General features: G+C 41.7%; 1 protein-coding gene across 2 annotated transcripts in view; it reads left to right on the top strand.

Moving 5' to 3' along the window:
• LOC117573588 (serum response factor homolog B) overlaps positions 1-25,879 on the top strand; it is a 45,348-nt gene that overhangs the window by 16,440 nt on the left and 3,029 nt on the right. The window contains exon 1 of one of the 2 annotated variants that reach the window (XM_034256884.2): positions 16,449-17,791. The exons of the other annotated variant lie outside the window; for it this stretch is intronic. Coding sequence (XP_034112775.1) covers positions 17,460-17,791 — 332 coding nt within the window. The 5' untranslated portion in view covers positions 16,449-17,459. Of the gene's footprint in view, positions 1-16,448; positions 17,792-25,879 lie in introns of those variants that run through there. 2 annotated transcript variants of the gene reach the window in all.

Raw genomic sequence — 25,879 nt, 5'->3', positions numbered from 1 at the left:
CGTGTTGATATACAGTGAGAAAATGCGATAGAAAATGATTTTCTAATTATAGTTGCCCCAATGTGGAATAGAAACAAAAACAATTTGTTTTGAGCCAAGGAATTTCAGGTCTCCCCTCCCCATTCCCTTCCCCACACTCACACACATGAATACATACAGACATCCCTCTCACTTTCCTCCACACACTAAACATTTGATATAGTTGAACTGCTTACGCCTTCAAATAACCGTTGTCAAAAGTGTACGCGCTTATCTAATGTCCCAAAGAGTGTGTGTGTGGTGACGAAGCGGGGGGGGGGGGGGGGGGATAAACGCAAAACACATGTGCAGAGTGTAAAGTAGTGAGAGAGATAGAGAGAGAGAGGAAATTGGGAAGAGAGAACTGTTAATCGTTGTCCGTTATTATCTATGGCAATCTGAAAAGGGCACAAAACTCTCCATTAAGACGCAGTTGCTGCGGCATCAATTTGTATACCTTCCAAATAATTTCCAATTAAAATTGGGCTACCGCTGTCGACGTCGGCGTCGACGTAGACGTAGACGTCGAAGTCGCTGCTGCCCCTGAAACTGTGAAATGATGCCCAAGCAGCGATAAGAAGTGACGATTGCGTTGGCGTCGCCGTAGCAGAGAATAAAAATGCGTTTTGTAGTTTAATTGGTTTCATCGCATCCCACCCCTCCCCATTTAGTTTGTAAACGTTCTCTCTCTTCCCCCCCACAAAGACTGCAACGGCAACGACACTTTGTACTGAGAGCATAAACACACACACACACACACACACGCGCGTACGAGCACGCACACATGTTAAGAGTAAGAGCGTGCGTTTGCATTGCGGCTTTCCCGCATTGCAAGTGAAGTTGCAGCAGCCGCAACAATAGCAGATGTACGCACACACACACACACACACGCACGCATTCATACATATTACATATATGAATTTTTAACAGCTGATAGCATTTGAAATTTATGACGACGACGCCGCCAAGAGACTCACTTCACAATCACACAGCGTCCTCACTCAGCCTCCCCAAAAAAAAACCCAGTCAGAGCGCTCTTAGACGCGCTCACACAACACACTTCGTCAAATGCGACGCTCTCTTTGACGACGCTCTTTACTTAAGTGACAGCGATGCCATTGCTTTGCTCTCTGCTCTTTGCTCTGCCCGCTTGTTAAGTTGTTGTTGTCTGTCTGCGCTTGTATTTTTGTCGTGTGGGGGGTGGATGGGGTGAAGCTTTTGACTTCCGACTTGTAGGATCACGCTGTCTGTCTTAAGTTGTGATCAAAGTTGTATAGCCAAACAGCTGAGAGTGCGCATGTATGTGTATGTGTGCATACCTGTATGCAGCTGTCACTAGCGTAATCCGGCAACGCTGCACCAAATAAATCATTGCTTAATTGTCTGGCCACCCTACAAAATGTCTTTAACATCCTCCTCCTCCTCCCCTTGGCTAGACTTCGCTGGCAATGTTGACGCCATCCACACACACTTACACAGACGCTGGTTTCTATGGTGTATGTATGTATGTATGTGCGTGGTAGATACACAAACGCGTTGATTATTAATTATGAAGCAAAAATGGTCAATGTGATTACTTCAAAGGGCCGCAGAAACCTTAGAAAGTTATTTTACTTATTTTTTTGTTGTTGTCTTGTATCGACGGGATTAGCCCAGAAAAGTAACTCAATACCAATACAAATACAAATACCAATGGCAACGAAGCGTCTCAGCAAATTTCCAAAACGAACACGAACCAACAACAACAACAACCAACGTGCAAAAGTAATGGAGAGGGGGAGGAAAGGCGGAATAAGGTGAGTTGAGTGCTAGACTAACTGAAAGATAAGCAGGGGACGGGGAGGGGAATGGGGCATAGGTGATGACATAGCCAGAGTGGACAGAGGAAGCAGAGCCAGCAATGCTAAAAGCAATATCGTTGCACTCTTACACACACAGGCACACACACGGAGGCAGACAAACAGACAGACTGACAGACAGAAAGGCTGGCAGACAAAGAGAGAGGGAGACAGACGGAGACTGGCAGGCAGAGCGCATGCAAAGACACAGAGCAGCATTTGATTGTCGGCTTCGTTGTCGGCTATGCACAACAAACCAGTATAATTGCACAAGCACACACACATACACACACACACAGCCATACGCTTGAAGAGACGGGCTCAAATTGACTGGCGAGTGAAGGGCGCTCTCTTTGGACCTAAGGACAGCAGCAACGCAGGCAGCATAAAAATTCACAAACACAAAATGAAAACCAAATACAAATAAAACAAGCACAAAAAAACAAAAGCAAAGAAATAATAATAATCAAATGGAAGCTAAGCATCAAGCAAAGCGCTGCAAGCGGGCGTCCCAATTCAAGTAACAGGGCCACCCCCTCTCCCACCCTGCTGCTACTTTGCTCTTGTGGCCACTCTCTCTCATTGGGGGCCGCCGACAGCACGCGGCTGAAAAATGTTCGCTCATTTGTATTATGTGTAGTATATTTTATACGTGTGCGTTTGTCTGTGTATGTGTGTGTGTGTTTGTATGCTGACCTCGGCGTCGCTGCCGACGTTGCTAGAGCGTAATACATACACTACTACAACAGCTCTTTGTTTTGTGCGTTTCGTTCTCTTTTAGCTAGGCTTTTTTTGTTGTTGGTTTTTGGTTTTTCTCTTGCTTCCGCCCTTGTTTGCTGTGTTGCTCAGCGCAATGACTTGTGGGACTTGGACTTGTTGTTGGCAGCGACGCTAACGTCGTCGTCGTCGTCGTCATTGTTCCGCGCGGCCGTTTAACTTTGTGTGAGTGTGTGTGCTATGGTCTCATTTCAAGATAATCGTCACACGAATGAGTTGTTGATGTTTGTAGCTGTTGTTGTTGTTGTTGTTGTTGGAGTTGTTGTTGTAATTTAGCGGTTTTGCTTTGTTGTTTTTGTTATGTTATGTTAGCTTATAGCTAAGTATGTGTGTATGTATGGATGTGTGCGTGTGTGTATAATTTTCATAGTTTTACAGGAGTATTTAAACTTCTTCATGCCAAAGGCATAATTTTTTTTCCACTTCTTTGTTTCGCTTTGGGTTTTTTCACTGTCTCCCCTTCTCGCTCTCGCTCATTGCTACACTGTTGTTGTCTTCGCCTATTTGCTGCTTAATGTTATTAGTTGTTGTAGCTTTTTTGTTGTTGATGAAATTGTGTTTAGCATTTTAACCCATTTAAGTGTGTTAAATGTTTTATGTCAACAGGTTCTGACCCAAATGCAAAGACAAACAAACAAATAGACAAAATAGTACATGCATATAATTATGTACATATACATATGTATGTACATATGTGCGTATGTTAGTGTGTCTGTTTTACGTGAACAAAGCGCAAAATTTTGCAGCTGGCAGTTATTTGCATCCGGGATACGGCCACCGTTACGTAAAACGTAATAACTTACGTTTGCACGTAAGCATGCGTTGCGTGTGTGTGTATCGAGGATAAGCTGACAAACATTAAGCAGCTCTCTTAACTGAGTTGATCTTGGTTTCAATTTGCTGAAAATACTTTGCTCTTGAGGTGGACAGAGAGAGAGGATTAAATAAAATATGGTCATGGGGAGGGGGAGGTTGTCATGTTGTTCATCATGTAGATACAATATATTTTGTTGTGATATGCATAAATTGTTTTTGTTCGTAATAAAAACAATAAACAAAAAGAATGCTATCGCGTGTTTTTTGTTTTTCGTCTTTCATTTTCGTCTCCATTTATTCAATTTGAATTCGAAATGCGCCGCAACAATAATTGTTGCTCATTGTAGCTGTTTTTTTTCGCAGCAGCAACAAGAACAGCAACAACAACAATAAGCAGAACAGTGAAAACGAAAATCGAAAACAACAAAAAAGCACAAAAAAAACAATGTCAACGCTTTCATTGGCGACGGCGACGTCGAAGGTGACGGCAAAGGCGACAGCATCACAACACAACACACGCCTGTCGCAGTCAGCGCCAGCGTCAACGTCAACGTCGACGTCAGCCAGTTAGCGTAGCGTAAGCGATGCCAGCAGCGACGCTGACGTAGTTATTGACTGCGTCGTTAACTTCCGGCATTTTCTTGCTCATCTCAACGCTCAACGTTGCGGTCGTCGTCGTTATTGTTATTGTTGTTGTTGCTGTTGCTGTTGTCATACAAGTTAACACGTATTGCAATAATAATATTAACAGCAAGAGCGACAACAACAGCAATAACACGCGCAGCAAACTTTGAAAGTGCATAAAATAAAGAGAAACACATTCGAAAATGAAATGTAATCAAATAAAATAAAATACACTATCCCAGCCATACAAGCATACATACATACACACATAACTGTGAGTATGTATGTATGTATGTATGTTACGTACCTGCCTTTTGCTCAGGCAGCATTGCAAGCAAAGATACATATCAATCGAAAATATGCTAAGAATGCTTCATACATAGTTGAGCATTTGTGTATGTGTCAGTGCGTATGTGTAAGGGACACGAGGCAAATAAAAATCAGTCGAAGAACGCATTTAAAGCCACTCAAAAGCTAAACAGAAGACCATAAAATGTTTTTTCACGCCGCCAGGCATCGTTTGCTTGGGTGAGGGGAAGGGGGACGGACACAGGCCACTTGCGTATCACACGCACACTCACACAACTACATACGCACATTTCGTGTTACACTTTCAATTTAAAAGGAAAATGTTCCCACACAAACACACACGCATACGCACGCACACTCATTCATATACTCACACCAAACACACAAAGAGGCATCATCATCAATTTCTAAATGCAAAACCGCAATAAAAAGCAACAACAACCAGTAAATACCATAACAAATACTATAGCACACCGAAACTCGCATACACTTACTCATGCTCGCTCTCTCCATGTGTTTCTGGCGCTCTCTTTTAACGAACCCTTTTTGTAGGCAAGCCAAGAGGGCAACTTACATGCATACACACCCAAAACACGTCGTAAGTACATTAAGCAGCTGATATGGCCGCTTGCCTGCCAAAGTGTATTGGACACACACACAAACTGAAACCGCAAGGCAAAGCAAAGCAAAGCAAAGAGAAGCCAAAGCCAAAATCGAAGTACACACGAAGTGAACAAGAGAGAGAGAGCGCGTGCGAGAGAGCACAAACGGTTGCGCTCTGTTTCGGTTAGTGTTGAGTGTTGATGATTTTAAGTGTGGATGGCCCAACGGGTTTGCCTGTTGGCTCGTGGGGTGGTACGTGGGGGGTACTGCCGAGGACGACGCACACACGTGTGAGCGAAAAAAAAAAAAACTGTGGAGAAGCAGCAGTAGTAGTAGTAATAGTAGTAGTGATGGGGTGGTGCATGTGGGTGAATGTGCGTTTCAATCTGTCTGTCTCCCACCACTGTCTCTCTGTCTGTCTGTATTTGTGTGCGTGCGATTGTGTGTCTGCTGGTTTATGCGCGTGTATGCTTGTGTGCGTGTGTGTACCTTGCAAAATAAGCAGCGAGATGGGTGACAAGATAATTGTTGGTGTGTGTGTGCGTCCAATGGGAAAGTGTTTGGTAATTCGCCCCTGAATTGATCCGCCAATTTGCCTGTGTGTGTGTGTTTGTGATAATCGTTAAAGTTGTTGTTGTCGTCTGCTTGTTTTTTGTGCTGGTAGATCTGCAATATAATTAAATGCAAAAGCCAAAAACTGGCAGCCCTGAAAACTTTAAGCACGTTAGACTCCGAACTGCGGATAGGCGAATGACCCAACATTTTGACTCAGCAGTTATATCAATGTCACATCCATGCCAACAACAACATCACAAAACTGCAAAAAACATCAACGATATTTCGGCCATTAGCCCCTTGTATAAAATACTCGTTTCAAGGTAATATTTATTTAACAATTTTTGGTTGCTTCGGTTTGGTTTGGTTTGGTTTTGTTTTTTTGTTGGTATTTAGGCCATTGTACGACAATGAAATGTTTTCTAAACTTTTAACTGCGAGCTACACATGCAAAAAATATAAAATTATTACCCAAGCCACCAAAACAACGTGTCTTATCGATGAGCAAAATGGCTGCTCCAAGATCAACAACACAATGAGACCAAACACCAATAAAGTTATCGATATAAAAAAAAACTGCAAGCTGCAAATCGATTTAAATGGCAGCCATTTTGAAATCCACAAAAAGAAAGAAAAACCATACTTAAGGCGAGATTAGATTTTTATTTAATTTGGTTTGCTAAATGTATTTATTGTTGTTATTGAGAGATTACGCTTTTGGCACGCGACGCGTTTCCAATACATCATCAACAGCAGCAGCAGTCGCTGTGACGTCAGCTGATAACAAGCGACAGTTTGACGTAATCTGCATTTATCCCTTTTACACATTGTCTATTGCAGACTTGATCGTATGTTGCGCTCTCCCCCACCTCTCTCTCTTACTCATTTGCAATCACTCACTCAATCATTCATACGCACGCATTGCCCGCCAGGTGGTGTTGTGTGGAACTCACAAGTGGAGCGCCAGTGTGACGTATGACGTATGTACGTACATACATACAGATGTATCTGTGTGTATGTGCTTGTATGGGCGTTGAAGAGCGCTCGCGACTTCATCAGCGACTTAATTATTAAATTAAATGCGCTAAATGGCAGCACACGCAAGTGGCAATAAAAGCAACACAAAAACAAAAAAAAAAATACAAAGTATAATGGAAACCCAAAAACAACGCCAGCGAAAATGTTCGAAATAAACGCAAGCACACACTCATACATACACACAGACATTTATTGTACACGCGTACGCACAAGAAGCGACGCCACATGCTTACAACCTTGCCCGTTATGGCTCCCCGCATTTAATATACACACACTCACTCACCCACAACCCTTCTACAAGAACAAAACACCAAGCAGAGCACAGAAGATGAGAGACTAGCAACAACAACAACAGGCAGGCAAATCGAATAAAATTGTCAACGCTAACGTCGTCGCTCTCCTCACGCTCTCTGGCTTACTCTCTCTCTCTCACTCTCACTCGTTGCTCTCCGCATGTAGCTACTTCTCTCGCACGCTCATTTTGTGCGCAATGAGTGTGGTTGTTGTTGCTGTTGTTGTTGTTGGCGCTCTCTTCGGAGTTTACTGCCTGTTGTTCGTGTTGTTGTTGGTTGCTCTTCATGCTTTTTTATGGCTTTTATGGTCATAAAGCCGCTTTGGCCTGTCCGACAGCCGCCAGCTGTTGACGTTGATGTTGGCGCTGTCGCTGTCGCTGCTCCCGCTACTGCTGCTTCTTCACACTCTCTGTGGCATGACAACAGCAACAATGGTCAGGCACAAAATACAAAATACAAAAAAAAAAAAACAAACGTCAGTCTCAGTGGCCAAGCTAAATGGCAACATATGCACATTCAGACACAGTGCACACACACACACACACACAGGCAGTCACGGCCTGGCGCAGGTACAAGCATCCATACATACATACAATGTGTGTATGTATGTGCCTGCATACAAACAAAGCAAACGTAAAAAGCGCGCGCGAATACAGGTCGACGCTCGGGCATAGGCATCGACGTCAACGTTGACGTCGACGCTATCGTTGACGTCGGCAGCGCTGTCTGTTGTGTAGAGTAGCTTCTTGTTGCGGTCGACTATGTTTATGATTTTCGGAAATTCCATTTCGTGTGCATTTTTCGTTATTCGTTATCGCTACAGTTTTTATTTGTGGTTGTTGTGTTGCTTGTGTGTAGCTTGTTAACATATTTGAAATGTAATTAAATCAATTTGTCTTTGCTCCAATGAGCAAGCTATCTATGCGTGTTTGTATATGTGAGTGTGTACAACTTAAGCTAAACCCAACATAATTATGTTAATGTTAATAGCTTCACTCCCTCTCCCTTCCCTCTTCTACACACCATTTGTCTTTGGATTTGCTTTTGTCTGGCAACGCTCGCTTAACCCATGTGCGTGTTTTGAAAAACTGGTTTGGTTTTTGTTTTCAATCATTTGCGTTTGCTCTTCTACTCCCTCCCCTTTCCACCCACCATTTGGCAACAACAAAAACAACAGCTCACCTGTCTCTGCAAATGACGTCACAAGTGCTTATCAATTGCGCTGCCCAAAATTGCCAAATTTGATATTTTGTCTATGCGACGTACAGTGGTTCACAGCTTATTTCAACCACCACCAACCGACAACTTTGAGTTAGTGTACTGGCCAAACTAAAAGAGGTATTAACTTTATTTAAACGCAGGATTTTAGTTTAATGCTTTAATATACAAGATACTTTTTCATTTATCCTCTAATTTTTTGTTCACTATATAAAATTATTGAAAAACAAAAAAATGCCAAAAAAAAGTACCACAGCTTATTTCAACCAGCTGAAAATAACTAAATATAAATATGTTAAACTGTGTATTTAGAATTTCGTATGACCTCCTTCTTGGTTATTAGCTCCTTCCAGACAGTTTGGAATAGATTCCACCAATTTTTTTGTGATATAGGGCCTAATTTTGTCCCATTCTTCCACTAAAGCCGTTTTAAGGTTAGATTTGTTGGAAATTGGCCTTTTTCCGATGTTCTGGTCCAAAATGGCCCAAAAATTTTTTACAACATTTATGTCAGGTTACTGAGCTGATGGTTTCATGACATGACGACAGTTGCACATTAGCCAATCTTGGCCAATTCCTGCCTTAAGCCTAGGGTCATTGTCTTGGTAGAAGCGGAAATCATCCTTAATGCCCAGTTTATCTGCACTTTGGATCAAATTGACCTTCAGTACCTCTAGGTATTGAGTCTAGTCAATGGTCGCGTCAATAAAATTGAGTTTTCCGACTACGGCTGTGGACATACAGGCCCAAACCACGACGCTACCACCGTAATGCGTGACTGTAGGCTTTAAATTTATCTTTTGAAGCCCGGAATTTGGATTCTGACCGACATATGGAGCTCCAACCAAGCCAAAAATGTTGATTTTGGACTCGTCTACAAATATGATTAAGTTCCAAAAGTTTTTATCCTTTCCCACATGCTCCTTGACAAATTTCAAAGGAGCCTTTTGATTCGCGCGCCTTATAAACGGTTTCTTGCGCCTTATACTATCATTAAAGTTACTTTCCCGCAGTATTCTCGAATTGATTCTGGGTGGCACGCCTTACTTAATTCCTCCTCTATAACACTGGCCAATTTTGGTGGCGAAAATTTTGGATTTTCCCGATTTTCCGGACAATATAACACGCGTCGGTCTCATTAAAAAATGCATTGGGTACATTTTTGCCCTTCTCATGCACTATACGTTCCCGAAAAAAACAATGAAATGATTATTTGCACAGTCGAAACACTCAGATGCAGCAATTCATAAATTTTTGGACGGGAAAATCCATTCTTTAAAGGAGCTATGACGTCATTTTCCTTCTCAATTGTGCTTCACGGACCCATTTTGTAAAATACGCGTGTATTTCGAGATCTAAAGCTTAAAATGTCGAAAATCGAACTTCTATGTATTGAAAATACTATACACAAAGCAATAGATCCATAAAGACCAGTTATTTTCCTAGGAAACTGATCTTCGCACAGCTGCAAAGTTGCTGGTTGAAATAAGCTGTGGTACTTTTTTTTGGCATTTTTTTGTTTTTCAATAATTTTATATAGTAAACAAAAAATTAGAGGATAAATGAAAAAGTATCTTGTATATTAAAACATTAAACTAAAATCCTGCGTTTAAATAAAGTTAATACCTCTTTTAGTTTGGCCAGTACACTAACTCAAAGTTGTCGGTTGGTGGTGGTTGAAATAAGCTGTGAACCACTGTACATACATTCTGTCTGTATGTGTGATTCTGTATGTATGGAAATCAATGCTGGCACACAAAAATACAACAGCAAGCTCAGCTCTTGACGTCGATTGTGTACGTATGTATGTATGTATGTATGTGTGTGCGTCTCCCGAAATTGTTTCGGTTTTATGTTATTGCTGCTTCTTTCATTTTTCTTTAATTTTTTTTTTTTGCTTAGCGCCTGCTGTTGCTATAGTTGTTGCTTTTTTCATTTGCGTTCGTTATTGTTGCTTTTGCTTCTGCTTTTGCTGTCGTAGTGTTGTAGTTGTTACTTTCGGTTTAACATTAGCTGCTGTTGCTGTAGTTGTTGCTTTTTCTTGCTATAATTGTAGCTGCTTATATTTCTTCTGCGTTTGTTTTTGCTTTTGCTTCTGCGTTTGCATAGTTGCTTTTTCTTTGACATTTGCATTTACTGCCTTTTCTGCGTTCGTTTTTATTGCTTTTGCTTTTGTGTTTGCTGTTGCTATTTCTTTACCGTTTGCTGTTGCTGTAGCTGCTGCGTTTTCTTTTTCTTTTGTGTTTGCTTTTCTCGCATTGCCTGTTGTTGTTGCCGTGGCTATAGTTAATGCGCTTTATCTGGTTGGTGCAATTATTTTTGTTATAAAAGCACCCTGTAAGCCAATAAGTATGCTATGCCAAATAGCAGCATCTATTGCATGAATATGTATTATGTATGTATGTATGTACTTATGTGCTTGTATATACGCAATGTAACGTAACCTAGCATATACGCTGGCAACAACGATAACAAAAACAACAACTAGAGCCAACAGGTTTAAACTACGCAAACGGCAAACAGAAATTACAATAACAGAAGCAACCGCGAAGTCAGCGACGCGACGCAACGCAAGCAGCGACCACGACAGTAAAAGCAATAACACAATAAATGAAAATGGAAATCTTTTCAACATGTGTACACACACAACATAACCCATCCACACGTACATACACCCATCCATACATAAATGTACATAAATACATACATATGTACATGTATGTATGTTTAATTCCGGAATGATTCGAAATTGTCGCCAAACAAACTTGACAATCAATTTGGAACAAGGGAACTCGAATTGTGAATTTAGCAATGATCAAAATTCCAGCGAAACGAAACGTAGTGGAAATGGAACAAGCTGATTGATTAACAAGTAAATATACAAACACACGCATCTGCTTATTAAGATTACGAAATCGCATTATTTGTGCCTTGAACCATATTTATTAAGTTAAAGGCACACACACACACACACACACACACTTATTTTACGCGAGCGAGCGTTCTTACGTTTTGCGCTTACGCTACGAGCAAAAAGCAAATCAAAATCAAAGCGTGTCAAAGCAAAACAATAACAAATAGCAAAAGACCGAACAACAACAGTAATTATGTATGTATATGTGTGTGTGTGTGTGTGTTTGTTGAGTCAGTCGCAGTCTTGACAATACGTTGCGATTATGCGATATATGTATGTACATATATATGTATGTACAAACATACATACATAGGTTGAGCAGTGTTGCGAACGTACAAAAAAGTAGCTATTCATAAAAGCCAAAATACTGCAAAAAAAGAGAAGCCAACCTGGAGTGTTTATAACAACTATTTTTAAGCTCGATATACATACATACATATACATATGCACATCTAAAAATAGAATATAAAATAATGCTTTCGAAATTAACATAAATTTCAGTGTTCGCCATTTTTCAGTACTGCCAGCAATCGATCGTGCTAGAAAAGGCCAGATTTGACTCCAAAAATACGGCATTGACAACACAGGCTTGAGTGAGAGGTAAACACACACACACACAAGCACACACATAAAGAGAGACCGCAGGAACGACAGACAGCTGAAGCAGCAGCATATGCACTAAGCGCATGGGACGAAGGAAGTGCTAGAGGTGATCCAGAAACAAAAAAAATGTATAATATGGGCAAGGGGGAGGCACTATTGGAGTTTTAAGTGCACTTTTAGCGCAAAGAGCAAAGAGAGCATCAGTATCATAAATACAAAAGCGTGAGTGTGATAATATTATTTTGTTACTTTTTATGGCACTTTCTGGTTTCGATGGAACAAAGAATTTTGTGCACAATTAATTAGTAGATGATCACGCTGAGATGCGACGAGCAACGAGAGAGAGAGCCAGAGAGCAGACGCTCTTAAGCAACTGTTTGCTCAATTATTGAATGTGTTTATGGGAAGGGGGACTGTGGAGTGAGGGAGTCAACTGTAACTAGCGTGCTTTCTCTACGCGAGTGCGATAGACTTGAGGCGGACAAATGGACAAAGACAAGAAGCGCTTTGACTGTGGCTTTCTCACGTCGCAGTCTTTCTATGGTTATGTTGTTGTTGACGGTGAGGGGAAGAGACAGAGGGAGAGTAAAAGAGAGTTGCGTGTGTATGTGTGTGGCAAGGCCGCAATTAATTACAAACTTAGCCAGCTGTCCGTGTCCCTCTGCTGCCGTTTTGCGCTGCTATGCTCTATATGCATGTGTGTGTGTTTGTGTGTGTGTGTGTATCTATCTGGCACGTATCAATGTTGAAAGCATAAACACGAAGAGCGTCAAACGCAAAGAGAGCTGCCGAAGAGCGAGAGAGAGCAAGAGGAAAATATCCAAAAGGGAAGTGTAGAGTGTCGAGTGTTGTTGGGGGAGGGGTGGAGTATGTATGGGAATATGCTTTCGCCGGTCCCTGGGTCCCTCTTTGCATTACCCTTTTTGTTGTTGCGCCTTTTGGCTTTGCAATAGATTCGCTGTGTATTGCAAACATGACCGAAAATTTATGTGTATAATATACAAATACAAACACGCACACACATGCATAGTAATATGCTCATACTATGGACATACATATAAAATGTAGGCAAAGTGACAACAATAACAACTACAACCACTTTTTGTGAAGGGCAGGCCACACTGTAAAAAGCAGCGTCGCCCGCAGCCACAGACGTCGCTGTAAAATGGCAACAACAATAACAATAACGACAACTGCGCTGTCCCCAGTGTGTATGTACATACATATGTATGTATGTGTGTGGGCAGCATTGACTTTAAATACTTAGCTCCAAATACAACTCATTTTTAATGCACACAGAAACAACAACAAAACGCACACACACGCATGCAGTGCCATCGAAAACTGCTGACGCTGACGCATTTATCACTACGCTGCTTTGGCCTGCCAAACAACAAGAATAAGAATAAGAACAAGAACAACAAGAAGAAGGCACCACACAGCCACACAGCAACAAATAGTAACCGCCAACAACAAGCAGCAGCAGCTCAGCTACAACTACAGCAGCCAGCAACGCGATTGTTTGTACGTTTGTAGCTAGCCAATGGTTGTAGCGGTGGAGCATCAGCAGACTGGAGTAGGAGCAGGAGCAGGGGCAGGGGAGAACGCTCAACAGTCGGAATCGGAATCGGCGTCGGCGGCGCGCATTGGGAGTCATTGATTTTCGTTTATGAGCGCGACGGTGACGGCGACGGCGACGCGCTCTCACTTTTTATACGTTCATTCACACGGCGCACAGTGAGTCGCATATGATTTCTACGAATGATTAGTATTTGTATTTATTACAAAATATTCATATTTTACGATTTATTAGTGATTACATATTATTTATTGTTGTTAATAATAAACAAATATAATAATTAATAAAACAACAAAAATAGCAAACTGAGAGGAAATTTATTAATAAGTTGTAATAAAATGGAATTGGTGACACACTGTGTTTGTGTCTGCGTCGCTGCGACTGCGGCTGTTTTGGCAAATGCAAAGAGCGCACAGCAAGCAGCAAAAGAGAGCGCGCGCGCAAAAAAAAAAATATACAACACACATACATACATATATACATACGTATGTATGTGTACGTTGATAAAGTGTAGAGCAAGAGACAAACAAAACTTAAATATGTTATTGATAATTAAATTGTTGTTGCGATGCTTAAGCGCGCGCCCATTTGCTTGTGCGTGTGATTGTGTGTAGTGTATGCAGCTACGATGCATGGGCGGCGTGTCTACCTTTGAGGTTTGTCGCTTTTGCTTGTTGTTGTTGCTGGCGAATTTGTGTGAAATGCAGACGTCGCGACACCAACGCTGACTGCATATTCGTATGAGTTACACTTGTTTTTGGTGTGCTGTTGTTGTTGCTGTTGCTGTAGTTGTAGTTGTAGTTTTGTTGCCTTTTGTTTTCGTTTTCGTTACGTTACCTTTTGTTTGTTGTTGCTGCTGTTAGTGTGTGTGTGTGTGTTGTTGCTGTCAAAAGCAAGGCATGCATGGCCATCCCCCTCTTCACCCCCTCGCACACTAATCACGCGCCAAAGAACGAAACACCATCTTGAAATAAAGCGCGGTGATTTCGTTTTGCGCCAAGTCGCCGCAGGTAGTCGCTGCTGCTGCTGCTGCTGACGGCTCAGCGTGCGTCAGGCCTCTGCTTGTCTGTTTCTGTGTACGCGTGTGTGTGAAGCGTAGGCTTGTGTGCGTGTAAGAGACGACGTTTCATTTTCGTTGTTTTTTGGTTGTTTTTTTGGGTGGTTTTTTCAGACTTATCGCTCAGCAAGCAAATTGAAAGCAATAAATACTTAATTGTTAGCCCTGCTTAATTACGTAATTTGAATTTATCTTGAAGAATGCAGCAAGTCCGTTGCATTTGTTAGTGTGTGTGTGTGTGTTACGTGCCAAACGAACACAAAACAAAAGCAATGCAGATGGCGCGCGAGTGAGTGAAAGAGCGAGGGAGAGGGAACGAACGATTGAGGCCAGGGGCATTTCGAAGGCCACTAAAGGTCAATGTGCAATGTAAAAGGATACTAACGCACCATCACACTGTCTCTGTCTTGCGCTCTATGTGTGTGTGTGTGACATTGAACTGAAAGCGAATAATATGGCGGCGGCATTTTGTAGCGTTCTAGTGATGATTACTTCTGCAAATAAACAGGCCAAGTAAAAGTCTGATAATAATACACATGCCTACAAGGTCGAGGGAACAACAAAAAGCCATATATATTTTGTTTTTTTGCGCCATGCGAAATGAGGTTAGCCGTGTTCTTTATATTGCTGTTTTTTTTTTGTGTTGCCCAAAGGAAAACCCTCTTCTAGGTTAAGTCAATATACAGCAATATATGTATTTGTGTTGCTCTGCATTTTATTTTTAGGCTATACAAAAATTCACTCGAACTGCGAATCAGGTGTTGGGTGGGTGGCTGACGGGGGTTTTTACTTCCAGCGCGAAGCTACTCATCTCTCTCCCACTCGCCCGCCCGTTCACTCAATGCACAGTTAAATGTGGTGTAAACATTTGAGTCATGAGCATTTAGTGCGAACAATACGCCAATGTGTTTAGCACAATGAGTGCAAGCGAGAAAAATAAAGACATCGTAATTATCGCAAAGATCACTCTCATTTGCATGGCTTGCGTTTAAGTATGTGAGTGTGTGTGTGTGTGAGAGAGTGCGCTTGACTGACCAATAAAAACACACGCACACAAACACGAAGAGAGTGTCAAAAGGAACACAAACACACGCATATGTAATGCACATGCAGTTGCCAAAAATGCTGATAGAGTCAATAACAACAACAACGACAACAACAATTACTCTAATGATGGCGGCCATTTCTCTGACAGCGGCAACTTAATAAATGTTGCCACTAACGCTTAAGGCCAGTTACTTTTTACATAATAAAAAAACACAAAAGCTCAACTAAGAAAAAAAATACACGCACACACTCATATAAACAGATGTATGTACATACTATATTCAAAAAGAAAACTATAAAATTTATGCTCATTGGCCGCAGCGAGTGCCAAAGCGCGTGCCAAGCTATGGCGACTTTGACGTTGTCGACAGACAACATAGCAAGAGCCTCTTAAATTTTGCAAGCTGTCCGGCGTCGTCCGCTGCCCCTTCGTATACCCACCCACCCTTTGGCTCTTCACGACCCAACGGCGCGTGTGTTTGCATTTTGCTTCCGTTACAAATGGCACAGCAGACAAACAACAACAACAATAAAAACACGCACACACACACAATCTAAGAAAATGCTCCCCACACATATACAGCATAGAGTGCCAAAATCTTATAACCCAGAAGACAAAATAGAAAATTGAAAACTATCGCCTGTAAGTGCGATGGTGATGCGCAAACTAAACTCTCTAGTCTCTAGTCACAGTTTGTCCATGCAAAACTTTTGAGCACGATAGTCTGGCGTTTGTCTGGCTTTGGAAGCCACTTGCCTGCCCATTGGGATGCCTGAGAAACACAGACACGCGCCCCACTACATAGACAGCGTCAGCACGCACGTACGCCATGCAATGCGCTCTCTCACCACTTGCGCGCTCTCGCACTCGTTCACTCTCTTTGTATCTACATACTATGTATGTATGTTATTTTCTCTTTAGTGTAGTGCGCTCTTTAACTGACTGTGGCGCTCGGCTAAGCCGACGTCTACCGCTGCTGCATGCTGTTAGCTAGCTACTTCCGTTTGTACGTACTATGTATGTGTATGTGTGTGTGAGTAAGATGCCGCCGGGCAGCGAGCGTTGCCGAGCCGAAGTTAGTTCGAACATCTGTGCTCGCTGCCGACGTCGCTGTTGTCAGCGCTCTGCTGGTGCTTGCTGCGATTTCATTCAGTTTTCAGTTGTCAGTTTGTCAGTTCACTTCGAACGCGAGAACTGTGCGGACGTGCAAAGCGGCAGAGCGGCGAAACAAACGACAAACTGAAAAACGTTCGGCCTAGTAACACAAAACAGTAACGGCAAATAATATACAGAGTAAAAAAACACTCCACGTCGTCGCGCTCTTCTCTTTGCATTCTCTTTACGCTAAAAAACTCGCAACAAAACTTCAACAGGCGCGCTTACAACAAATATAAAACAAAAAAAAAAAACAATAATTTTGCTAAAACAAGACTTTGTTTGTGTCCTTAAAAAAAACATAACAAAAACAGTTGCATTGCTGCCCACCGCGCGTTCCAAATAAAATTAACTTACAACTACAAATCAAACACAAAAAACAATCAGCTGGGGAAAAGGTGAAAATCAAGAAGAAGAAGCAATTATCCAATTTTCTGCTGCCCCTGGAAACAGTTTTATTTTTTTTTTGTTTTTTTGTTGCAATTGTAGTAAACAACAAGTAAAAGTGTGTGTGATTTTTTTTTGTTATGAAAAAACAAAATTGTTCTAAATTCAAAAGTCCTGGATTATTTTGAATTTTGAACTCACGCAAGAAACAAAAACAAAAGAAAGACAAACGTGAATGCAAAAGCAAAGTGAAATCTTACACAGCAGCAGCGCAGCAGCAGAGGAGGAGCAGCGCACACACAAACAAACACACACATGCATAAGAAGTCATTGCAAAAGTTTGCTTCCTAAAAATTGCATCGCAAACTAAGAGAGCGAACACGCTAAGAGAGCAAAGCAGTGAGGGAGAGAGAGGAGACGAGCATATGAACGATTTGTGGTTTACCTTGTGTGGTTGTTGGTGTGCAGTTTGAGCAATTGCAGCAGAAAGAAGCAGAAGAAGCAGCAGCAGACCAAGCGAAGCTGTGAAGAAGCAATACAAGAAGAAGAAGCAGCAAGACAACTCCAAAAGTTATTTCACACACACACATACACACACACGCATTGAAAGAGACGCTCGCTCGCACAATGACCTTGCCAACAAATACAAATTCGAACGGCGGCAGCGGCGCTGGCAGTGGCAGCGGCAGCGACGATGACTCGGACATGTTTGGACCGCCGCGCTGCTCGCCACCCATTGGTTATCATCATCATCGGTCACGCGTTCCAATGATCTCGCCAAAGCTGCGTCAGCGCGAGGAGCGCAAACGCATCCTGCAACTGTGCGCTCACAAACTGGAGCGAATTAAGGACTCAGAGACGAATCTGCGACGCAGCGTTTGCATCAACAACACCTATTGCCGTCTCACCGACGAGCTGCGACGTGAGAAGCAATTGCGCTACGTTCAAAATCTGCCAAAGTAAGTCATCAGTCATTTTATGAAAAATACCAAAAATAAATATACTGCATTAAGTCTGTGTGTGTATGTAGGAGTGAGAGAGCGCACGTGTCTCTGCCCGTCTCTTGTTAATTTGCCCACGCATTGCCCTTTAAAATTGTGCGTGTGTGTGCGCAACCTTCAAATGTTGTTGCGGGGGCAGTACGACAAAACCGACACACACACACACACACACACACACACATGCAGAAAGGGCAAAGTGCGTGATCCCAAAAGAGAGCACACAATTATGCAAAACGTTCACATCAAATATACGTCATCATCAGCAACCTACGCTGTGATCAATTTAAGAGAGACAAACAAGCGAGAGAGGTTTATTTGAAGCAAAGAGAAAAAGCGCAGCAGACAATCGCAGAGTTCTTTGTCTAGGTGGAGTATTGTGTTGTCGCTGTAGAAGAGGGGGAGGGAGGGGGTCAAATATAAAATGGAGAAATACAAATTGCAAGTTTGGAGAAAGACGAAAAGTTTCAAATTATTTGCGAAATACAAATCAGCAAATGAAAATAATTTATATGACATTTATTTTATAATATACAAAATATTATGTGTATGATAATTAAAAAAAAGGTACAAAAATAAATATTGTGATCTAATTTTAAAAGTGCAATATTTATTTTAATAGTTACATATGTAAATATCAGAGAAAAACTGAATTTAAAATAATCATTAAATCAATTTTAGTTTTCATATATCTTAGTTCAAAAAAAAAGGAAACGAATGAAAATAAACTTGAGGTTTATAAACGGATATTTCCGTTGAGGATGTTGTGGTCAAAAAGACAGACAAGGAGGCAACTGCAAGTACAACTACAGTGCACACTGGCTATAGCGACTTATTAACATAGTTAAGTTTAGTTGTGTTGTTCAATCAGGCCAAGCGCAAAGCAAAGCAAAGCAAAGCAGAGATACTCAAGAGACATTAAACAACAGCAACGATACAAAATACAAAGCGAAACGAAAGAGACAGCAGCAACAACAAGAAAAAAAGGTAGACAGACAGAAATACTGAGACAGAAAGACAGACAGACAGACGGGCAGCGAGGCAGCGACGAAAATGTTTGTGAAAGAAGGGCGTGTGGAAAGAAGAGGAAAAGTAAGAGGCGCATTTTGTCAAACGAAACAACAACAACAACAAAACGGGGTGCGATAAATATTAAAATGCAGTTCGCAGCGAGATTTCGATTACAAATGGCAGATGAAATCGATTGCAAATTATCGTCAGACAATGCGATAAATTGTTGAGTGTGTGGGGTGTGTGTATGTGTGTGTGTGAATGGCGAGTCAATAATCAAGTTATTGACGCGTCAATCAGCAAACCAAATCAAAAAAGACAGGAACACAAAAAAATTAAACAACCATAAAACGGCAGCAACAACAACAACAATAACAACAGCAAAATACAGTTGGGGAACAACCTTCGCTGTGTTGTGTGAGCAGAGATACAGACGGGAGACGGGGCGATTAAAGAGATAGCGACGCAGGCAGAGGCAGCGGCAGCGACAGCGAAAACCAAAAGAAATCAAAGCAAAGAGCTGTAGAAATAAACATATGTGTGTGTGTGTGTGTGTTTTATGTATCTATCTATGTGTGTGTGTTTGTGTGTGCTAAAAAACGTTGCGCTCGTTGAAATAATCACGTTCCACTTGCAACAAAAAGCAACCATAACAACAACAACAGCAACAGCACTGAGATAGCCAGCAATGTTTGTTGTTGTTGTTGTTGCTGTGTGTGTTGTGCACCTCTAGAGTCGCTCTCCACGCTCTTACCCCCTCCCCTCGTCAAGCATTTCGTATACGCCACATGTTCATACAACACACACACACACACACACAGTAATACCACAAAGTCGAAGCCAGCACATGCCAACAACAACAACGGCAACAAGACGCAACGTAACTAAAACCTTCAGACTTTGCAAACACATACACAAACATTGCTCGCACTGACACACACACACACACACTCGCATACTTTACGTTTATAATTATTTTTAGCCTTGCGAAGTTGCTGCTAGAGTTATTATAATTTTAACACAAGAGCTGCTTTTTTTTTCTCTCTCTTTTCGGATATTGAAAATTGTGAATCCTCGTGATAAATAATCGTCGACGAAGCGTGTGTGTGTGTGTTTTAGTAATTGTGTATTTGGGTTTGTTGTTGTGTTTGCAAAAATCGCATGCAATAATTATATGGTTATTCAATGGGCAAAAGTCCGAATGGGCTATCGGTATCATGTAATCGCTCTTTCGCTCTCTTTAAGTGTTTGCTTGTATTGGTGAGAGAATGTATTGGCCGCTGATCATCATCGACAGCAGCAGCAGCAGCCGCAGCTTTGTTGTTGTTGTTGCTGTTGGTGCTTTTTCTATGCTGCCTTATTGCAATGTTGTCAATGCAATTTTTGTGCTCTCGCTCTCTTGCGCTTTCGTTTGTGTTCGGGTTGCCGAAGTGTGTCGCAGCCGAGTCCCTACGAGCTCGTGGATCGTGAGAGAGAGCGAGTGGTAGTGGAAGGGGGTGTTTGGGAGGCTTGCCTTACGTATTTGTATTTGTATCTAATAATTTCAATGCTTATCAGCAATAGCAGCAAAATGTGAATACAATTTATTCACCTTAATTAATTGCAGAAAATTGTGAAATTTTGTAATCGTAGTGAATTCAAAGCTGCTACTTCGTTCGCTGTTGTAGTTGTTGACCGTTAAATAGTTTGGCACACTGTGCGCTGCTTTAGGTAGCTGCTGAGAATTTATTATTGTTGTTGCTGGTTTGTGCTTGCTGCTTGCAGTCAGTCTATTTAATTGTATTTCTTCGCTTCTCGCGCTCTCTCTCTCTGTGACTTTGCCATTTGTTTTACCGTTAATTTGTAATCAACGAAGCGGCGGCTGCTGCTTCAGCTGCTATTTGATTTGTGTTTTTGCCTCTTATTTTTTTGTTTTGTATATACATACACACAACATACATAAATTTTTCAATGTGCTACGTACGCATGTTGCGTTTACGTGGAACTAGCAAGTAAGCAGAGCTCCCCTTCTCCCCCCTTGCGCTGCCATATTTAGATAACGCGTTCAACTGTCATCTGTCATTTGTCTATGTGTGTTGTGCGTGTGTGTGTGTGTCTAACGTCGTTTGGACATTGTCCACGCTTTGCCTTTCTTTTTTTTCGTTTCTGCTGCTGTTTCCTCTTTCCTCTGTTGTGTTTCACTTGCAAGGAGAGCAGACAAACGAAATGCCGTTACAGACATACTAAGACACGGCTGAAGCTTTTTTTTTTTTTCGTGTTTTTGTATTTTGCGCGCACCCAAAAACTTAATTCATCGCAATCGCAGTTTTTGCTTTTGGCTTTTGATTCGCTTCTTCTTTGGCTGCCATCGGCTCGCAGTCGCGCTGCCGACGTTGCTGTTGGCGTCGTTTCGTGCGCTGCGTTTCCGTTTTTTTTTTTTTTTTTTTGTTTTTGTGTTTCGCTTTGCTTTGTTTGACATGTTTTCTCTTGACGTCGCAGACGCCTGCATAAGCTTTGTACGTTTGTGTGTGTGTGCTTATTACTTTGAAGTTTTCATGCGGCGGCAACGCCAATCGATAAATTAATTAAAACAACGATAAATGCATAAAGGAGAAATTTATGAACAATAAGCAATGGCTTTGTCATTCATTAGAGCGTATTTCTATATGTATGCATGTATGTGTGCATTCTGAATATGCAAGAAATTGGCAACAAACTCGTTATCGATTTGCATTTATCGAATCCGCAAGTGGTGACGAGTTGAATTTTGTGCGACGAAAACAAAACAGCATCAAGAGCATAACGCTTATTCAATTGCTTACTGCATCCTAATATTATCTACTATTACATTCCCCTCGTCCACCCCCATCTATTGCGTCTCTTCCACCTCTTTAGCTCTTTGCACACATTTTGTAACCCACCGCCCCATTTTCGTTTTGTTTCGTTTCGTTTAGTATTATTTTTTTTTTTGCTGTTGCTGTTGCTGCTGCGGCGTCGTAATAATTCGCGACTACGACGACGTTTTTATAGTTTTTTCTGTGTTTCTGTTATCTTGGCTGTGTGTTTCTATTGCCTTTTGTTGTTATTCGTACGTGCTGTTGCTGCTTCTCTTCTTCTTGTTGTTGTTGTTGTTGTAGTTGTCATTCGTTGTCGCGGCTGCTGCTGAGGCTGCTGCTTTTGTGTGTTGCGCATCTCACATCTATTCGGTAACGACGATTGCACCACAAGCAAAGCAAAAGCAGCAAGCAGCGATTGCCGCCTACTTCAGAGGGAGATGGCGAGTGATTGAATGTGTGAGTGTCTGTGTGAGTGTCTGTGTCTGTGTGTGTGTGTGTGCACAAAGGGGAGACGACGATGGTCGTGTGCCATTTGCATTTAGTTTCTCTGTATGTGTGTGTGTGTGTATTATTCTTGTTGTTGTTGTCTGGGCGCGCATTTAAAATATCTAGAACAATTAGATTATACAATTACTTGATTGAAGCATATGCTGATGCAGCTGCAAGTGTGTGCAAGAGAGAGAGAGGGAGAGCTTTAAAGTCAATAAAGAATAAATGAACTGCAAAGAAATCATTTGTATTTAAACTTGTTATTTTATGAAAATAGTTGGATATGAATGAGGGGGAATCAGGGGGAAATGTCAAGTTAAATGCAGAAAATTAATGAATTAAATAAAAGAATAGTTATTTAGTTATAAGAACACAAAGTATTAGCAAATAACTTGCATTTTGTAATCGTATTAATCACATTTATGATCAATCAGTTATAACCCTAGAAATTTCGCATCGATGATTAAACAGTTTTATTATGTTCTTCTTCTTCTACTTGTTAAACACACGCGTGTGTATAATTTTTTGTTTTTCACTTATTTTTGTGAGAATAGTTGTTGCTATTTGTGTAATTGCTTATCAGTCACATATTTAACAATTAAAGGCAGATAAGAAAGCGAGAGCGAGATAGCCACCGTGTATGTGTGTGTGTGTGGTTGAAGAACCGCAACGAGAGCTCTTTAAAGAAAAATGAAAAAAAAAAACAGCTTTAAATTGAATTTGCATGGGGCAAAGCAACGCGCATATCACACGAAGCGAAGCGAAACGAAGCGAAGCCGCCACAACCAACCCAAGTCAACACCATGGCAGATGGGCTGTAGGTTGGGTAGTGTAAGAGGTAGAGGGAGATGGCTGTGTGTGTGTGTTTGCTGTGCTTGCACATCAAATGAAGTTGTCTCCGACATACGCCGCCGCCTGCGGCTCTGAAGCAAGCGAAGCGTCGTCGTCGTCGTCGTCGAACCCCCAACAGCGAAAAGCGAGAAGTGCGCGTCCTACATTCGCGACTTTATGCCGCCTGCTAGCCAACCATCCCTCTTCCTCTTCCCCGCTCTCACGCTCTCTCTCTCTGTGTGCTGTGCTGTGGTGGCCCCCTTTATGTCTTTCTACTGCTTCTACTTTTGTGTCCCTTGTTTGCCCCCTTCTTTGGCGCTTGCACTTGTTCGATTGTGCGACATTTTTTTTTTCTTCTGCACGTTATAAGCTCCAAAAGGGTATTATAAATGTGTGGGGACCAAGAAAATAGCTAACATTTTAAAGTGTTGTGATCTAACTTTGAAATCTAAATTGAAATTTCATTAGTTCATTATTTTCCCATTATGAATTTCTTAATTGTTTCGCAATATTTCCTGGATTTTGAACTTAATTCTATTCGTTAATATAATAGTAACAAATTTCAACCCATTTTTCGGTTGCTTTGGCCACATTGATAATTTGCATATTCGGCCGGGTATTTGACAGTTAAGCACAACTACTCTGTTTGCTTCCTACTCATTATTTTATTTAACATTTTTGCTGCTGCTTCTTTATTCCACTTGCAGTGTAGCGCAGTGCAGTGCAGTGCAGTTTTCTATTTTCCTAAATCTCTCCTCCTTTTATGTGCCTCCTCCTCTATCCCTTTAGTTTACTTGCAAGTTTTTGGGGCATATTTCTCGTAACGCAAATTATGAAATCAAAAACAGCCTTGAACTCGAAACAATACTGATCCAGAGGAGGAAAAAAAAAAACGAAAAAAACTAGATGTATGTGAAGTGAAGAGCACGGCACAGGTGAAGCGCATAACATGCTCCAATTTCCATAAGCAATCGACAATCTAGATGTGGGGGAGGGAGACAAACACACAAACAAACCATACAGTGGGTCGTGGGGAGAGACAGAGAGAAAGAGTCGGCGACATATTTCGCCATACAACAACGGCGGCCACGGACCATCGAAAACGTGCGCAAAACGAAAACACAGATAAGACAAAGAGCAAAAAAAAAAAAATCAAATCGCAGCAACAACAGCAACGCTTCAGCTTAGCCAATTCTCTCACTCTCCACTCTTCACCTTCGTCGTCACACACGTTTGCCATTGGGAGAGTGGACAATGTACCGTTTGCTTATCGGTCGCATGCCATGCCATACAAATGCAAATACAAACACAAACACAACAGAAGAGAGATACGTACACACACACACACACACTTGCAGTCATATTGCGCTGCTTGATGCTTTGCTCAATGTCAGTTTGATGGCGTCCCAAAACATTGACAAAAGCTTTATTACTATTAATTGCTGTTGTCAAAGAAGAACTTAAAAGCATTGCTGGAGTGCGAGTGTGTGTGTAAGTGAGAGTGGCAAGCAACGTCGCGCGCTCTCTTTGATGTCATCGTTGTTGTTGTCAAAGTAGGCAAAGTGAAAAGTAAAGCTTTAATGACTAAGAAATTGCAAACTTTGCTGCAGGATTGACATAATTATGTATGTATGTATGTGTGTTTATATTTTACATAATGCGCTCGCAACTTTTGCAGTTGGTAACTCTTATTTTTATTTTGGGGTCATTTTGCCACTTGTGCAATGACTGTTCGCTGCGCTCTATGCTTTTTGGTCAGTTTTTCATTTTTTTTTTTTTTTTTGGTTGCCTGACGCGCTGCGTTTTACCCTTTTTACTCTTGCTCCCATTTCCCAGGTTCGTTCAACAATGTTCAAGTTAACAGTCAACAAGCAATAATAGCAACACACAGCAACAACAACTTGACTAACATACTTTGTTCGCCTTCTCCCCTCTCCCCTCGCCCCATCATCCCACACCGCACATAACGCTGCTTGTGCTTTGAGTTACCGTTTGTTGTTGTACGCTTTCTGGTTTTTGGTTTTGGTTTCTATAAAGCTTCAGAGCGCGATTTGTTTTTTTTTTGCCGCTTCTTCGGCGTTTCATTTCGTTGTGTTGTATTTCTTCGTTATGTTTTTTGTGTGTTTTGTTATTGTTTTTGTACAGATTCCTCTACGTACTTTCGCTTTTTATTTTTTCGCGCTCCCCTTTCTCTGCTGTTCCCCCCTCTTTGCACTGTGTGTGTGTGTGTGTGCTCTGCTCATGCACCTTGCTTCTCTGTTGTGCTCTGTGCCATTCTTCTTCTTGTCGCTTATTGTGTGTGCGTATGTTTGCGTGCGTGTGCTTGTGTGTGTGTGTGTAAGTGTGTTTTTTCTGCTTTAATAGTGAACATTGACATGCTTAGCTGCGCATTTTAATGCGTCGCTGTCGCCGTCGTCGTTGCCGTTGCCGTTGACGTCGTCGTCCCACTCTTGATGGCTTCTGTCTTCTTCTGCCTTCGCTGACTTAATTCACATTTTTTTTTTTTTTTTTTTTTTTGTTCAGCTTTTTCTTCTCTGCTGCTGTTGTTGTTGCTTTGCTTCTTCAAACAGTTTGCCATATTGACTGTCGACCAACTGTCTTGACTGACTGACTGACTGACTGAAGTCGCAAGGTGGTTGAATGTGCTGCTGTTGCCCGCCTGGGGCGGTGCCCCAAGGGGGAGGCGGCGCAGGCGTGTCAGTCGCTGCTTTTATTGAAAGAGAAATTAGCTTGAAACTTATTTCGCTGCTGGTCGCCGCTGCTGCTGCCGCCAACAACGTACATCGTACATCGTATAACGGTGCGCACAGTTGGCCCAGTTAATTAAAGTGCGACCCACGGACAGACAGACAGACAAAACAATTCAGCACAGCAACAGAGCGAAACTGCCTTCAAAACTGAC

This window comes from Drosophila albomicans, chromosome X, assembly GCF_009650485.2.
Source record: "Drosophila albomicans strain 15112-1751.03 chromosome X, ASM965048v2, whole genome shotgun sequence".
Classification (NCBI taxonomy): Eukaryota; Metazoa; Arthropoda; class Insecta; order Diptera; family Drosophilidae; genus Drosophila; species Drosophila albomicans.
The sequence above is the reverse complement of the archived record's forward strand: the minus strand, read 5'-3'. Positions and strand labels throughout refer to the sequence as shown.